Consider the following 18285-nt stretch of genomic DNA (forward strand, 5'->3'; position numbering starts at 1 on the left):
TAGTGTTAGCAAGTTGATACCTAGCATGCTAGCAGTGCCAATTCGCTATGTAGGTAATGGTAATGGTAACGGTAGAATGTTATTTGAACATGCGTCAGGTTACAATAGAATACGACGCATAATCAATTCTCAATTCCACATGTCCAAAAGGATTAGAAAGAAGCAAAGCTTATTAAATCCCCCCCCCCTCCATCTGTTACTGTTACAATTGTTCACTTCCTGTTTCCACGTATGATTCTTTACAAAAGTGTAAGATTGTGTAACCATGTAGTGACATACTGGTGATTTTGTACTACCATAATAAATAATAAGCATAGATATAACCATCAAAATGGTGATATATAATAACAAAGAAACACAACATGACTCGTTCAAGACTCTTCTTCCTTGTATTTTGCAAACCTCAAGTGCTGGTATTGTTTCTTGAATTGGCTGTATTGGATGACATGTTTAGCTAATAGCTTATTGTTAGCTCAATGCATTATTTTAGCGATTAGTGATATTAGAAATAAGGAGTTAGTATGTTCTCTATAGGCGGCATTATGGATTGTCCTTACTCATCTTTTTTGGTACATTCAGCCAGTGAAGATTGCTTTTATAGTTATTAACTCATATGTCCATACAATAAGTAAGATATGGTAGAACCAGAGAGTAATAAAGAGCATGAAGTGATTTCTGATTAAGAAATTTTCCTGTTCGGTTGTTATGGTGAGTTCAGACCTCGCTTGTCCTGAATTAAGACAAAATTGTCACAGAGTTGTCAGCACACTTATTAGAGGTGCTGACACAAGTAATGGTCGGGAATTTCCCCCCAAAAGTTTTAAACTCCGGTAGAAAAGTCAGAGCTCCTGCCGTGCAAGTCCTTCCCAGTCAACAGGAAGTTACGTGACGTAGGTGTCTACTCGTGAAAATGGGTAAAAACTTTACTATGCAAATTTTAGCAGTGTTAACATGCTAACGTTAGCATACTAACACCCAGCATAGTTGTGGTGTTTAATATATGTTTCTACCCATGAAATGACTAAAATCGCTGCTATTGCAATGTTAGCATACCGACACCTAGCATGACAGTGCCAAATCTTTATGTAGGGGTCTACCCATGAAGAAAATGCTACTATGCTAACATTAACATGATAGCAATGCTAACATGCTAACATTATCGCGCTAAAGGAAAAAGGTAGAACTCTTTTGTTCCGAATGAAAGACCTTTCTTCGTGTAGGTTCCATGTTTATGTACGTAGCCACTACTGGCTGGGATCGAAGGAGTTAAGACGCATAGTGAAGCCTGCTTTTTTCACATATTACTGTTAGAAGGTAAAGTCACTTCTTTAAGCATGAGTGGAGCCACACGTGTAGCTGACCTCTCAACCTCCGCGTTTATATCAAGATGAAGTTCGTAACCGTTTCCCCATCCTGACCCCCAACCCTCTCATGGTGCCCCCGCCTGCCAGTGTTTGAGTGTGTCCGAGCCTGATAGCATTGACTTGAGGAATCACTCCATCTCATTCAGCAGTTCCCACAGGCGAGCCACAAAAGAAGAAAATAGACTGGACTGGCAGACCACAGAGAGAAAAAACAACAAGACTTCACCTCCCAGCCTGCCAAACAATCTCAGCATCTCCCTCCTCCGACTAGCTCCCATCCCACTTTTCCTTCTTCTCTCCTTCGGAAACGCTCGCTCGATGGGCCGAAGATATTCGCATGGCGGCGGAAGCCAAACGTGAAGCGTTTACATAAAGCAGCAAACGCGGGTGAAATCAACGATAAGTGGACATGTGCAGACTAAACAGGCCCAAGTTTGTCCCGGGAAACAAAGACGGAATACGTGAATTTTTGCATGCCTACGTGCGTACGTGAGCGACTCGGGCCGCATGAGGCGTTTCCACACACAAGTTCACCAAAGATAAGGAGCTGTGACAATGTGACGTGACGTGATGAAGGGTGTGGAATAGAATATGAAATAACATAATCGAAGAAATACATTCAATCATACAACTAGAAAAAACAAATCATAATAAAGACAACCAGAAAAATTCATGGGGAAATTTTAAATGGGCCTGCGACCTGCTCCGTACCTCTGGGCCGGTGTTTGAGACTGACTTGGACACTTGTAGGTTTTGCTGTTATGCTAATGGCCATCAGTAACACCTTACAGTAAGGTGCAGAAAACCAACCTACCCAACCCTAACCACTACTCATTAGTTCCTCAGTAACTACTCTAAATCTATGTGCCTTAGTGAGTCATTATTTCCTCGGTAACTACTCTAAATGTATGTGCCTTTGTTCCTCTGTAACTCTACTCATTAGTCCTCAGTAACTACTCTAAATGTATGTGGCTTTGTTCCTTTGCAACTCTACTCATTAGTCCTCAGTAACTACTCTAAATGTATGTGCCTTTGTTCCTCTGTAACGCTCTACTCATTAGTTCTTCAGTAACTACTCTAAATCTAGCCCTCATCATTAGTTCCTCATCAGTTCTTCATCAGTTCTTCATTATTCCCTACTAGTAACTACTCTAAAATTATACGCCTTTGTTCCTCTGTAACTCTCTACTCATTAGTCCTCAGTAACTACTCTAAATGTATGTGGCTTTGTTCCTTTGCAACTCTACTCATTAGTCCTCAGTAACTACTCTAAATGTATGTGCCTTTGTTCCTCTGTAACGCTCTACTCATTAGTTCTTCAGTAACTACTCTAAATCTAGCCCTCATCATTAGTTCCTCATCAGTTCTTCATTATTCCCTACGAGTAGCTACTCTAAAATTATACGCCTTTGTTCCTCTGTAACTCTCTACTCATTAGTTCCTCAGTAACTACTCTAAATCTAGCCCTCATCATTAGTTCCTCATCAGTTCTTCATTATTCCCTCAGTAACTACTCTGAAATTATACGCCTTTGTTCCTCTGTAACTCTCTACTCATTAGTTCCTCAGTACTACACTAAATGTATGTGCCTTAGTCATTAGTTCCTCATCAGTTCTTCATTATTCCCTCAGTAACTACTCTAAATGTATGTGCCTTTGTTCCTCTGTAACGCTCTACTCATTAGTTCCTCAGTAACTACTCTAAATCTAGCCCTCATCATTAGTTCCTCATCAGTTCTTCATTATTCCCTCAGTAACTACTCTGAAATTATACGCCTTTGTTCCTCTGTAACTCTCTACTCATTAGTTCCTCAGTAACTCATCAGCTCCTCATTCGTGCTTCATGAGTTCCTACTATTAGGAGTATTATTACTGCATTTTTGTGTACCCTTTTGTAAAGTGCAACCCAGATAGCATGCTGGCAAGCCGCGTGGGTACATTTCATGGGGACATGCTTCAGCAGATGGTTGCTAAAGTGCTATATGTCAATGTGACCCGCAACCTGCAAACATGCTGAAGCTAGCACTCGGCAAGATAGGTACTATGTACGTTAAGTCCTCAAAGGAAAATGGAAAGATGCAAACCAGCACAGCAGTTAGAGTGTAAGGTGTGATGGAGTAGTGAACTCCAGCATAGGCTGAAGTACATGAGCCTACCAACAAACTGTTTTGTTGCCTTTATTGCCTTAATTACACAACTATGAGTGTGTGTATGTATGTGTCAGTGGGTGACAGGGCCAGGGGATTCCCGAGGCAACCTGTGTGTGTTTGTGTGTGTCTCCCATCCATCATCACACACACACACACGCACACATTTCCCTCTCCAAGTGAGTTCCAAAATAGCCGTGTGTGTGAACATGACCTCTCCCACACATAAACACGTTCACACTCACACAAGTAAACACGCCCGCTTGACGATGCTATTGTGTCCTCGTGTCCACCCTATGTGTGTGTGTGGGGTATCAGAACTTGTAAGGACTTGCTGCTGCGTCCTCCCTCCTTCATTCTGCCTCCTCCCTCGCCACCAAGTCTGCGATCCCTGCCAAACTTCCTCTATGGCAAAAGGTGTGGTCCAATTCAATCTTGTTTGTGTAGAAGCAGAAGTGATCGTGAAGCCAGCCATGATGGTGTTTATCCATCAGGACACCCAAGAAAAGTTCATGTTGTGAAGACCCTATTGTGTTTTGTGTGCTTTCAGGGATGAGCGTGCACATTTGATATAAATATAAAAACCTCCAAGGTCGCCTCATCTGCATGTGAAACGCTGAGACATCGTCTTTGACACGACAGCGAGGCGTCAAAAATGAGGCCTTAGGGACGTCTCTGCAAAAGATGAGGTTCCAATGAATGGCAAAAATAATCAATGTAACCAGAATAATCCCCGCAAATTGCTATTTTTGATACTATAATACGCAGGATTGTACTCACAAAAGCTGCAGTCACACATCACATCTTGGCAAAGCATCTTCCTGCTGGGAAACGTTGAGCTGGACTTGTGAGACAGCGCCCCCTGATGGATTCATAGCAAACCACAGAACCTGCCTTTGACCTAGAATGGCAAAACCCTCATGTCAGTGTCCAAATACTTCTGAGCACAGCTGTGTATTCGCTCTGATGTGCATGCACACACACACACACACACACACACACACAGGACAGTGGCGGTAAACTCGGGTGCTTCCTGGTGTTGAAGCAGGAGGTTCTCAGACGCCAGTGCGGCCTCCCCTGGAGCCGTGTGTGTGTGAGCGTTATTATATTGCGGTGATGGGGGGCTTTAGGGAGGGGGCATGTCCTTGGCAGACACACAAACGCACCATGTCACATTAGTGGTCTCCCATTGACTTCCAAGTCTCACATAGATCTTTTATAGTCGATGTAGCATATGCTGTATACATCTTCTTATACCTACACAGTATCTGTCAAACGTCTTCTTGAACGCCTTTTATTCAATCTTCAATTTGACCTTGAGATGTCCGGGGGTACAGCGCTTTTGTCCTATTCCCTGGTCCAGTTTAGAGGTGACGTCCAACACTCTTAGTTCCTGCATGTCCAAAAATTTGACACGTCGGACGATTCGTGTCCGAGCGAGGCCGAGCTGCATCCAGACGGCTTTCGGTTTAATCCGAAGCAGCAGCCGCCGACCCACGGCTAAAATATGGACATGTTTACGCTTGCGGAACAGGTGGTTTGATACCTTCATCTCAAAGGATTTGTTGCAGTGAAGCCTTTCTTGGCTTGCAGTGTCCACTCGGAGGAGGCTTGGACACAGCGACACCATCATTTCCATGCATGTGGTCCTGGAAAAACCACATGGTCAGCGCGTTCTGTCATCATCACCGACTTTTATTGGCGTTTCGTGTTTGCTGGGTAGCTGGACGCACCGCTAGTGATAACGACATGTACAAGTCTGACACATGAAAACTGTTGTTGCTACACTCGGGACTCAAACACTAATCACACACAAACACACACGCTGTTCACTCATGCTGGCATATGGAATGCCCGAACATGAGTGGAACATTGAGCATCTCATTTATTCTAATTTAAAGGTCACATTTCCCCATAGGAAATACTGTACATCGAAATAATCCGTTCCAGGGTCAAACTGCAGCCATTATTATGTGTCCACAAGGGCTGTACCAACTGTTTCCACCAGGAATCTTATACACATAAACTGAAGGTAGTGGAAAATGTTTCCAAATGTAATTGAATTTTATGTTTATTGTATTTTATACTTTTGCATGAAGTTGCTCAACATTTTTCAAATATATTTTTAATTTGACCAGTCGATGGTGTACCCCACCTATTGCTGCGGTCAGCTGGGATAGGCTCCAGCTCCAGCATAGCCCCTCCAGCAAAGCAGTAGTCAATGCAACTGTTAGCATGTTAGCATTTTGGCTATTTTACTCCTGTTTAAAGGCCTATATATACACACATGTCATGATGTAGGAATGCATTAGGACACTAAAGCTCTTGGCACTTTTAATGCTAGCATGCTAACTGTTAGCATGTTAACATTGTAGCTCATTTCCTCACATCTTAAGGCAAATACAGGGATGCAGGGATATTGGAGGACAGCCTTGGCACTTTCGCTATAGAGTGCTATCTTGCTAGCATGCTAACAGTTAGCATTCTGAAGTACACATGGCATTGTTCAACAAACACCGGGCCGAGGTTCACGACACGAGTGGCATGCCCACCAAAAATTGCATGGGAAATTTCTAGTTTTTATTATCCATTTATCTTGTTTATAACGTATATAATGTAATTGAATATTTATTCATTCATTCATTCATTTTCTATCGCTTATCCTCACGAGGGTCGCGGGATGCTGGAGCCTATCCCAGCTGTCTTTGGGCAAGAGGCGGGGTCCACCCTGGACTGGTGGCCAGCCAATCACAGGGCACATATAGACAAACAACCATTCCCACCCACATTCATACCTATGGACAATTTGGAGTGGACAATTAATCTAACATGTTTTTGGAATGTGGGAGGAAAGTGGAGTTCCTGGAGAAAACCCACGAATGCACGGGAAGAACATGCAAACTCCACACAGAGATAGTCGTGGGTGGAATTGAACTCGGGTCTCCTCGCTGTGAGGCCTGTGTGCTAACCATTCGTATGCCGTGCAGCCCGAATATTTATAATGAACTTAAGTTATATTTTATATTCTTAAATTACTTTAGAAAAATACTGTAAAAATAGCTTGAAAACCTTTGTTTTTATTTGTAATAAAACAAACTACATATACACTATATAACTTTATAATAATAATAATATTTTTTTTAAAGATAAAGCCAATTCATGCATTTTAAAACATTTAACCTAATGGCACACACACAAGAGTTCAAGTTAAAAAAAGAGATCAAGTCAATGTAATCACAATAAAAAAGATTTATCACTACCAAATATGCGTTGTTAATTAAAGCAGACTGTCAACATACACTGAAAAAAGCTCAAGCAAAAGCGTTTCAACAAAATGATGGTGAAATTTCAAACAACAGAAAAGCATGGGAGAGGAACCGTTGTGTTCAACTTGAATTTGGGCCACCACTGATGGAGGCCATGCACATACATTAATGTGTGTGTGTGTGTGTGCTTACGCTTGTAATGCGTGTGTGTGTTGAATGTGTGTATTGAAGTGTGTGAGAGATGGTCCATTCTCGGTTGGGCAGAAACAATGGAACCTCTCTGATTACATCTCCCCTGTACAGCGGACAGGGTGTGTGTGTGTGTCGGGAGTGGAGGGGGGCCTAAAAACTTTGCCTCCCCCTCTTTCCTCCTCTGTGACCGCCACAGTTTCCTCACACACACCCTCCCCTCACAGCGGCCTGGCAGCTCATTGGTTAAACTCTCAGTTTTAAGTGCATGCCATTGGCCGGCGTGGCGGAGGTGGGGGGGTGTATTTAAATATATATAAAAATACGCTCAGCGTGGGTCGGTGAACTCCGGCCACAAGTCCCCAAAGTTCCTAGCGGGACAGAAGCGCTCCAGCGAGTGAGACGGATCAGAAGCAGCCACGGTGGGAAAAGACTTTGTGGAATATCTTCTGAGGAATATTTTGCTTTCCATCCCATCGTCCTGCCCCTCTTGGATCTCATGTTTGTACTCGGGATTTGTGGTCCAAATCCATCACACTCTGCCCATCATCTGAAAGCCTGCACCCCCATTAAAGCCAGAGAAAGGTTTGCAGAACTCCACTCTGACTGAAGTCCATCCAAGCAGAGACTAAAGTTCTGGAATGAGTTTAAACCAGCCCAGCTTGTCTCGGGGAGCTCTGCTGCATCCCGGCCAGGTGTCGTTCGTGGCCCCCCACTGGACCTCTAGGACCCCAAGTCCCACTTCCGATCCCGACATGGGTTTCGAGCAGAACCTCTCCGGAGACTGCAGCTCTCCGGATGACCTTGGACCAGCCAGGAGAGTGGAGCCAAGGGGCCCCGCTTCGGCCGGCTCCGGGGGTCAGAGTCCGGATCTGGCGGCAGGCTCTTGCGATGGAAAGGGCGCAGGGGGTGAGCAGAGGATCCGCAGGCCCATGAACGCCTTCATGGTGTGGGCCAAAGATGAGAGGAAACGACTGGCCTTGCAGAACCCGGACCTGCACAATGCCGTGCTCAGCAAGATGCTTGGTAAGACTATCCTTACTATCCTTCCACACACCTTCTTTTTGCGTCTTTGACAAACTCTTTTATTCTTTAAGCGGAGACTCAACCATAGGATGAGGTTCTTGTGGATGCCTTTTAGGATACATTGTGATTTGTACTTTTGGAATCTTTTCTGACTGGGAAACTCAGTATAGATGTACGGTATCAGAGCTTTGTGGTCTTTCAGAACTTGGGGGCAACATTCAGAGAACTCCTGACACCTACAGACAGGTCCTCAAAAACCACAAAACAATCAGCTTATAGAGAAGTGATATCAGGATTTATGTGTATTTGCATGTGGACTGAATATTTAAGTGGTGACCAGCTGTGGTGATCTTCATGTTCTTTTGCTGCGCTTTGGTCTGCAGCAACATGGAAACAATCAGTGCAATGCAACTCATGTTGCACATAAACGCCATCATAAATAATTATGAAAACATAACGCACAGAAATCTAGCACAGAGCCAAGATTGTTAGATCCCACCAGCATTGCCAGCATTTGTGAACAAGGACGAGGTGAAAGGAGGAATGGAAAACACCCGTCTTATATGCATATAAGTCTCAATCGTGCTGTGTTCAAGGACCGCCGAGCAAAGTGGCTGCAACGCCCAAAGAAGACACACATGAATTTACTCACTTGTGGAAAACTGGGGTATCTCTACCATAGCCGGTGCATCCCATCAACAAACGGCAGTGCGGACTGTCATTTAGTCATTTAGCACACAACATCAATGATGTTGAAAAGGCTTCAAGATGAATCACTTAAATGTACGTCGTCATTGTTGCACACACACAACGCTGTCACCTTTCTTCTGCACTGTACTACCGGCTGGGACTGCTCATATGAGGCGTTCGAGCGCATGACATAAATCTCAGTGTTCAGCACTAATTTTGCCGTCATATGGACTTTATATATACATATGGACATTTTGGTAGTAGATTCTTAAAAACAGCAGAGCACTCTTGGCACTCTTTTTGCAGTAGAGTACACCTGTCTTTGAAAGGATCTTGATCTTGTGCTCTTTTGCACTACTGCAGTTCCTAAAACTACGAAAATACTCTTGAAATATATGGACAAGCTTGGACTACTTTTTTTGCAGAAACGTCAAGGAATTCTTGTCTTGTCAACTGGTGTTTTTTTTTCCATCGATCATTGACTTAATCGCCTATTTTTCAAAAGCTGTCCCTCTCAGCACAGGACATTTTTGATGATTTGGACTGATTTGTTAGGTCGTTCTTGGGCTATATTGACACAGTATATACCAAAAGAAAGATTACACTCACCTTTCATCAGAAAAAAGTTTGTTTCTACCTTTTTCCCTTCTACAGTCATCAGCAGTGGAACATAGGGAAGTTTCAGCTAATTATCACTTTGCAACAAAAAGATACATTTCAAGCAAAACTTTCACTTTGACCCAAATGTAACCATAAATATTTTACATTAACATATTTTTTTTACAAATACAACACCATGAACTATTGATAATTTTCATATTTCCTACTGAAACGCATGCACGTGGACGCCTGTGCATACATAGTATGTTAAAATTTCCCTTCAATCCCGGCTGGGATAGTACTATGAATTGTTTAAATTGTGTGCCACTCACAGGTGAGTGAGGAAACGGTAACTCTATCTTTGGCAGGAGTCAATCCCAAGGTATCAGTCCACTCACAGCAAGCCTGTCTACCCATTGGAAACTGCAGGAGGTCCGTATATGTAACAGGAGAGGAATAGAACGGTCTGACTCACGGTGTCATCCAACCAAGAACACCAGCAATATAACACTCAAAGGGTACACCTATGAAATATGCAAACATACACCAATATGAGTATTAAATGAGTACAAAAATCTTTTAAAGCCCTCCCACAATGCATTGCGTCCTCATTCAATGAGGTCAGCCTCTCTGTGGCTCTCTGTGGTGGACAGAGGCACCATGGCAGCGTCATCCATCCATCCATTTTCTTTGTCGTTGGGAAAACTTTTTCCATTTTAAACTTGCACTGGTACAAATTAGCATATTTCAGAGGTGCTGAGTGTTAAGTTGCTGTGTGATGCATTTAGTGTTATTTGTAAGATGACACCATGAGCCACTGTTACATTGAGTAATGCCCTGCTTGTGCAATGTGTTGACAAGCTTGTGAGGTTTTTTCATAGCTCCACATGTGTGCGGCTTATATTTGTACACTCTGTTTTTTTCTCCAAATTTAGTTGTGCAGTTTACACATTGAGGGCTTCACGGCTGTCAAGTGGTTAGTGCGCAGACCTCACAGCTAGGAGACCTAAGTTCAATCGCACCCTCGGCCATCTCTGTGTGGAGTTTGCATGTTCTCCCCGTGCATGCGTGGGTTTTCTCCGGGTACTCCAGTTTCCTCCCACATTCCAAAAACATGCTCGGTTAATTGGCCACTCCCAATTGTCCATAGAGATGAATGTGAGTGTGAATGGTTGCCTATATGTGGCGACCAGTCCAGGGTGTACCCCGCCTCTCGCCCGAAGACAGCTGGGATAGGCTCCAGCACCCCCCGCGACCCTCGTGAGGAAAAAGCGGTAGAAAATATGTCAATATGTGTCAATATGTGTCCTGTGATTGGCTGGTCACCAGTCCAGGATGTACCCCGCCTCTCGCCCGAAGACAGCTGGGATAGGCTCCAGCACCCTCATGACCCTTGTGAGGATAGAAAATGAATGAATGAATGAGCTTACACACTGGAATTTACGGTACCAGCTATGACTAGCGTTTCTGCAGTGAGCCCTTAAAAACAGGCCAATGCTCCTGTCGGATAGAGGATCTTTGACTGCTGCGCAGTAAGCATACATACTGTTGTATGTTTATCTATCTCTTTTGACAACTTCAATAATAAGCGCTTCAATGGAGACACTTGTATTCCATTAGGAGTAGACAGACAAAATAAACTCATCTATAAATTCAATTGAACACTACATTTATGCTCTGACATATATATATGTATATATATTAAATATATATACACACATATATACATATATACACATGTATATATACACGTATATACGTATATATATATATATATACACACACACACACACACATTTATATAGATGTTTATATAGATTAATAGATGTGTGTGTGTATATATATATATATATATACACACATATATGAGGGAAAACAATATGTACAGTATGTAGACAAGCAGCTATCATTACTGAGATTTTGTGGAGGTTCTGGTTCTGGCTCAAAGAGCCCAGTTGTTGCAGCTGAGCAGCAATTAACTTTTGCGCGCCGTGTCCATGTGCTCATTATGTCATAAATGTCGTCCTTGAGTCATCCAAAATCACCACAAACTGAGACTCCGAGGCTGGCGTTATGACTCCATAAGAAATATGGAGCTGGGGTTGTCAACGGTCAAAAGGTGCAAATATCTAGACAAGAAGAAGGGATTTTTTATTCTAGAAAAAATGGATGAATGCCCTTTACCCGTTTGTTAAGTACCTTAAAACCAGTCCGTGGGAGTCTGGGGATGAAATACAATTTGATAAACCCTGATTTTTACGTCTACATAGAAGACAGTTTTGTCTCTAATGTAGATCAAAGTGTTCCGTATATTTTAAAATGATGTATTTATTTGCATTGGTCGCATTGGTTTGATATCGTGTGACATTACAATTACAATTTCCCTTTAGCCTTTTATTTTCGCCCCCCTATTTGTAGAATGGGACACGGGCCATTTAAAAACAAGCTACAGGCGACAAATGGCCTCCAGGCCGCACTTTGAACACCACTGCTTTGCCATCATGCAGGAGGTGCAATGAAACCCAAAATAAAAGAAATAACTAAAAAGTGAAAAACAACAAATTGTTATTTTATATTTTTGATATTTACAACCCATTTTTGTGTTGTTTCTGTTGGTTTAGTTTAAGGATCCACCGACACATCGGCCAGCCTAGTATAGTTGTTCAGACATTTGAGCTGGCAAAAGAGCAAAAAATATTATTATATTTTTTTATATATTATATTATATTATATTAAAGTGAAGGTTGCTTGAAATGTATCACAAAAAGCTGTTTGTGATACATGCTGTTTGTGTTTCTCCCTTTTTTTAGTGGGGAACTGTTATTTTCCTGAAACTTACCTGTATATAGGCATGGACCACAATATTCTGTGTGCCTTGGAAAATCAGACCAAACGGTCTGAAACGGCCGCTACTGTCAGGGTTGTCTTTTGAAAAATGTCTGGGATTGAACGTGTGAATGAATGATTTCAAATGGTGTAGATAGTAGCGCCAGGGTCATGCTGTGTATCCATAACCTCATTTTGGGGAACAAATAGCAATCGGTCAGGAATCATCTTAATGTCACACTTCCAAGCACTAGAAGTCAATGTGAGTGAATGCAGCATTGTACGCCGCATGCTTACTATGACATACGTAGGAGAAAATATTGGCAATAAAAAAGGCATATTTTTTTAAGTATTCGTATATTCTGCTATTCTGATTGTTGCATTAATACTATGTTGCAATGAGATACAATACAGTACAACATTTGAACAATTCTGCTTTGAAAAGGGTAATCATGCTCACTTTTTGTTGAAAAAATAAAGAATTGCTTACTAATCAACAGTTTAAGTAATATTTGGTTACCAGACAGCCTTCGGTGCAACGCGGAGCAGTTAAAGGCAATGACGCCGCTGATGGGGCTGCGAATGACAGACGTGGTTGTGGCATGGATACTCCAGTCCTACATCGATGGGACATCTGTGTTGTGTGTCACGCTGCAAGTGACGTAAACGCTGTGCCGTGCTGTCAGAACTGAGACCACAGTGTGCGGAATGATGACGCCTTTGGAGAAACCACCACCACGTGTGTTATGCCTTCATCATTCATGTTTGTTAGCACGCCAGGGAGGATGTCAGGTGACCGATCGCTTGATGGGATGGACTGGATGAGCGGGTCCACAAAAACAGCTGATGTTGCCACAGGAGCTCACGGTTCAAGCCTCACTTCCCACTCTGATTTTCTTTCTCCTGTTGCCACAGTACATTTTTACAAAACCACCATAATGGTCATTTAAAACCCAAACCACCGTCATTTACAAAACTAGTGTTCTGGAGCCTAAACCTAACCAAACGCTTGTCACTCCACATGTCGATCCCACTTTTAACCGTGTCCTCTCCGTGTCCCACAGGCCAGTCGTGGAAAGCGCTGACTGCCGCAGAGAAGCGTCCCTTCGTGGCAGAAGCAGAGCGCCTGCGCATCCAACACCTCCAAGATCACCCAAACTACAAGTACCGCCCCCGCCGCAAGAAGACCACTAAGAAGCTCAAGCGCGTCGAACCGGGGCTCCTGCTTCACAGCTTAGCCCAGAGCGGAGGCCACACACATGGGATGGGTCCTAGCATGGCCCCCCTGGGTGGAGAAGGTGGCCACGGTGCGTCTCCTTATGGACATCCAGGTGCTCATCACCACCACTCCCACCACCTGCTGCCCTCTATGGGGCACTTCAGGGACCTCCAAGCACCTGGGCACCAGGAGTTGGAGAGCTACGGCCTGCCCACCCCAGAGATGTCCCCTCTGGACGTTCTGGAAAACGGAGCTGGTGAATCCGTGTTCTTCCCCCAGCATGTGCAAGAAGAAGCTGGGATGGGAGGCTGGAGCAGCTACCACCACCCTCACCATCACAACCCGCATTACAGCCATCGCTACGGCAACCACCACAATCCCATGCACGGGACATCCACACAGAGTCCGAGTCCTGTTATGACTTTGAGTCCAAGTAGGAATTCCAGAATGTCCTCGGTGGAGTCAAACATGGCTTCCAACATGAATGGCGTCCCTTCCGGCGTGTCAGGTCCAATCAGGATGAACTCAGCTCTGACGTCTGGCCGCCACATCGCCTTGAGGAGTCCCATGAAATGCCCACCACCCTCCCCCCATGACTCGGTGTCCTACCCCCAGTCCTCAATCAGCCTGGCAGAGACAGTGAAACCCCAACAAGGCCCCCTTCCTGTCGGCTACTTCAGCCAAATATACGGAAGCGCAGCCTCGAGTTTTACCCCGACTCACCTGGGCCAGCTGTCACCTCCACCTGAAACCTCCCCCACTTCCTGCTCATCCTTCCTCCCTACTGTGCACTCAGCAGACCACTTGAATCCGGAATCTGGTGGACACTTGGGGCCTTCTTCCTCTGCAGACTTCTGGTCCGAGGTGGACAGGCATGAATTTGACCAGTACGTAAATGCCGCCAGGAACCGAGAGGAGGCCTACGGACCGGGCGGGGTTGGGTCCAAAGTCCTGGTGTGGCGGGGTAGCGGCGGTGTTGGTGGCAGTGATGAAGGAGTCAGCCCACTGATATCTGCTCTTTCTGACGCTAGCAGTGCCGTCTATTACAGCACCTGCATCACTGGCTAACAGGCTTCCATACTTCATGTCTTTCCCCTTCACATTGTATTGTACCAAACTAATTGGAGTGGCCACAACACAGCAGCAACAGAACCAATGTTGTCGTAGGGTTAAGGAGCAAACTGCTGAGCTAGCATTAATAGCGCTGATGATTGTCTCAACAGTACGATAGGTGTGACAGTCATGACGCTCCCACGTAGTGGCAACATTTTCAAGTGCATGCAGAGCTAGATGGACGTTGATCGTCCATGGGTTATTAAAAAAATACATCAGGAGGTCTCCTACAGCCATAGCTGTTAATGCCAATGATTAGAGACCCAGGTGGTTCTTCATTTTCGGCCGATATACAAATGTGTTAGATTGTCCGCTATTTACAAAGATGACTTTGACTGTAACCTAAATCCACTCCCAGAATCACAGAGGACAACTGGTAAATCCACAAGGAAATACTCATCTTGGACGTGTCGATCCGAGCCTTTCGCTTGCTAGAACGTGTTTGGTGGAGGCAGTCCAATCAGAGCCGTGAGAGTAGCTCCACCTATGCCTGTGATGACATCAACGGCGGGGGAAAGTACACTGTGTCTTCCACGTTCTTCATGGCGGTGTTCTTCATGCAGGGCATCTCGGGGAAGGGCCTTGACAGGCCACATAAAAGAAGCTAACATTTTCTAGCTGTTGTGCTACATTTTCTCCATAAAAGATGCTAAAACCAATCCAGTGTAGGTTGGCCAATGTAGGTGAAGCAAAACCTCAGAGCTTTGTGTTGTAGATGATAAGGCAAGTTTGTGGAATATCAAAGAGCTGTAAAAACAAGCTGAGGGTAGAAGATAGCCCCTGGGCCACACTTTGGACACCCCTGGCCTTAAACTATTTTTTTAATGTTTTTTTTTCATTTGGCCAGGTTATTTTGGATTATTTTCTTGACTTTCTTGACAAATATTAATATTTTCAATTTAATTTGAATAAAAAAATAAACAAGGTGACCTAAGGCGTGATTTGTTTTTTTTGTTTTCCAGTTGTGCAGAAGCTGATACAAAACGCATATTATTGTTTGGATTTCATGCTGGGTGATTAAGCTAAAAGTTCTTCAGAGCCAAAGTATCTGCAGCCGAATACACACCAAATAACTGGAAGACCGGAGAGCAAAAACTGAAGGTTAAAGTCAAATCCTCTTGTGGTTTTGATGAATTTATTTAATGTCAGCATGAAGGCCAAAAGGGGGCTAAAGGGGCGCTAAAGGGGAGAACTGGATCCAGTCTCCATGTACGCGTTTCCGGGAACACAAAGCCACTGAGGTATCCCACAAACGATTGGGATGTTTTACAAGATGGCTTTGGGATTGTGCTATATTCCTCATTTCCTCACGCCATGCCAACATCTCTGTAGGCAAACATGAAACTGCTGCGGATTAGGATATCCTTCCTTTTAATCAGGACGGGTCTCAAACGTGCTTCTCGTTTAGCTTGAAAGTTTAAAGACGGGCGCTATTTTTTTTTTTGGCATCCGACATTGCGATCGTGTTTTGAGTTGGCGCCAGACAGAATCAGCCACAATGTACTCTAGTACAAAGTAGTACAAGAAAAGCATGCAAGTACAGATGGCTGTTGATTATTACCGCTGATGCATCATAACTGCTGCACTTTCGTACTGAGTACATACAGGAAGTGTGTCCACAGTGATGAAGCAGCCTGTGTCTCTCATGGAATACTTCCTTCAGTACACTTCAACTTACATACATACTGCACGGCTGTCGCCAATCCATTTACTTAGCGCAAATGACAATACAGTACGCAAGAATACTGCAAAGTATTTTAGCGTTTCAGCCTCGCATCCACATGGAAACGGCGTTTGCAGGGTGCTGTGAAATGGTGAAAATCTCTAGCAATCCGCTAATTTTTGATGACACGAGCAGCCCGTCGCGTCACCTGACCAGAAGTGAGCTTTGATGACAATCCAACATGATGTCTGACTATTTTGTGTGTCATGGCTCCCCGAGCGTTTTGCTGTTGGTGCATCTTCGAGCATCACGATGGAGTTTTAGCTCCACATTGAACAAAATTAATTTGAGATTTTCAGAATAAAGTCGTAAATTTACATCTACAAAAGTTGTAAATTCACAAGAACAAAGTTGTAAATTTACGAGAAAAATGTAGTAAATTCACAAGAATGAAGGCGTCAATTTACAGAATAAAGTCAGGATTTTACAAGAATAAAGTTGTAGATATCACTTCAGAAGGTAAGCTTTTATTTATAATGTGGCAGAGAAGCAAAACAGATCAGCATGGCTAGCTAGCTCTTCTCACATCCGCCTTACCGCGCCCCCTCCACATGCCCAAGTCCAAAGATCAAAGTTTTTTCTCCTAAATTTATGACCTCATAATATCACAAGAATAATGTCATACATTTACAAGAATAAAGTGGTAAATTTAAGAGAAAAAAACTTGTGGCTTAATATTACAGGCACTTACAACTTTAGTCTCAATAATGTACAACTTTATTCTCGGAAATGTATGTATTTACGACTATTTTTGAAATCTCGGATGTTTTTAACGAGAAAAAAGGTGTACGTACATTTCCAACTATGTTCTTGGAAATTTAGGACTTTTTCATGTAAATTTACGATATTTTTTCATTCTCAGAAATGCACGACTTTATTCTCACATATTTACGACTTTATCCTAACATATTTACCATTTTATCCTTGTACATTTCTGACTTTATTCTCACATATTTACGACTTTATTCTTGTACATTTACAACTTTATTCTCACATATTTACGCTGTGATGGAACAGCTTTATCCTTGTACATTTACGACTTTATTCTCACATATTTACGGCTTTATCCTTGTACATTTACGACTTTATTCTCACATATTTACGACTTTATACTTGTACATTTGCAACTTTATTCTCACATATTTATGGCTGTATACTTGTGCATTTACGACTTTATTCTCACATATTTACAACTTTATCCTTGTACAATTACGACTTTATTCCCAAATCTCAGATGATTTTTTATGAGAAAAGAAGTTGTTCTTACAACTTTATTCTCGTACATTTCCAACTTTTTTCTTGTAAATGTATGACTTTATTCTGGTAATGTAAATTTTTTGCAGATAAATGTAACACTTATTTTCTTGTAATTTCCACCTTTTACTTGATTCTCACAAATATACAACTTTATTCTCAAAATCTCAGTTGTTATTTTTTCCGGTCATGCTTGCAGCATTTCACTCGGGCTAATACCTACGTTTGTGGATCCCATCATAAGAAAAAAGCTGCAAAAATGTGCTTCCTGCAAATGGCTGGCGTGACATGGTGAATTGTGCCTGTTGGCATTCTGTGAAGGAGACATTGTAAAAATTGTATGAAACGTTCTCTTTGCACTGGGTTTTACATCTTACCTGTATAGAAGAAATAGTACTTTTGAAGAAGTTCTTCAATGTGATGACACAGAAGGAACTAAGTTTTTTTTGCTTTGTTTCTATTCCTAAACAGGATTTAGTTGCTTCAGTCGCTCATGCGCTACTAAAGTGCTGCCAGTGTTACTCGCTTAATTCTGAATGATCTATATGTCGTTTAAAATGTTTCAGGCAGCACCACTAATGCTACTTTGCATTTTCCCACAGATGCAAAATTGACAATTTTGGTGTGGAAAATGTATCCCAGCCAAGCAGCTGCAGAGATGAGAAATGTAATGAAGCTCAGCTGATATCTTTGAACTTAATTCACATTTTACAACGAGCAGCAGCGTTGCCAGATGGGAAATGACGAATTATCATGCCAGAAGCTTCAAATGATTATGATTTGATGTTGCTCCGGACCATTTACTCAAGCCAAACATTAACAACGAGGGGGTCAAATTCTACATACATTATGGGACTTTTGGAATAATT

The 18285-nt window shown here is 42.9% G+C and overlaps 1 protein-coding gene across 1 annotated transcript; it reads left to right on the forward strand.

Moving 5' to 3' along the window:
* Positions 1 to 7266: 7266 nt before the first annotated feature.
* sox18 (SRY-box transcription factor 18) lies at positions 7267 to 15072 on the forward strand. Its single transcript, XM_058051217.2, has 2 exons — positions 7267 to 7991; positions 13172 to 15072. Exons 1-2 carry the CDS (start codon positions 7607 to 7609, stop codon positions 14392 to 14394), a joined length of 1608 nt encoding a protein of 535 aa, XP_057907200.2. The 5' UTR covers positions 7267 to 7606; the 3' UTR covers positions 14395 to 15072.
* The last annotated feature ends 3213 nt before the right edge of the window (positions 15073 to 18285 follow it).

The sequence above is a fragment of the Doryrhamphus excisus genome, linkage group LG15 (assembly GCF_037039965.1).
Source record: "Doryrhamphus excisus strain RoL-2023G ecotype Guam linkage group LG15, RoL_Dexc_Guam_v1.1, whole genome shotgun sequence".
NCBI classification, from domain to species: domain Eukaryota; kingdom Metazoa; phylum Chordata; class Actinopteri; order Syngnathiformes; family Syngnathidae; genus Doryrhamphus; species Doryrhamphus excisus.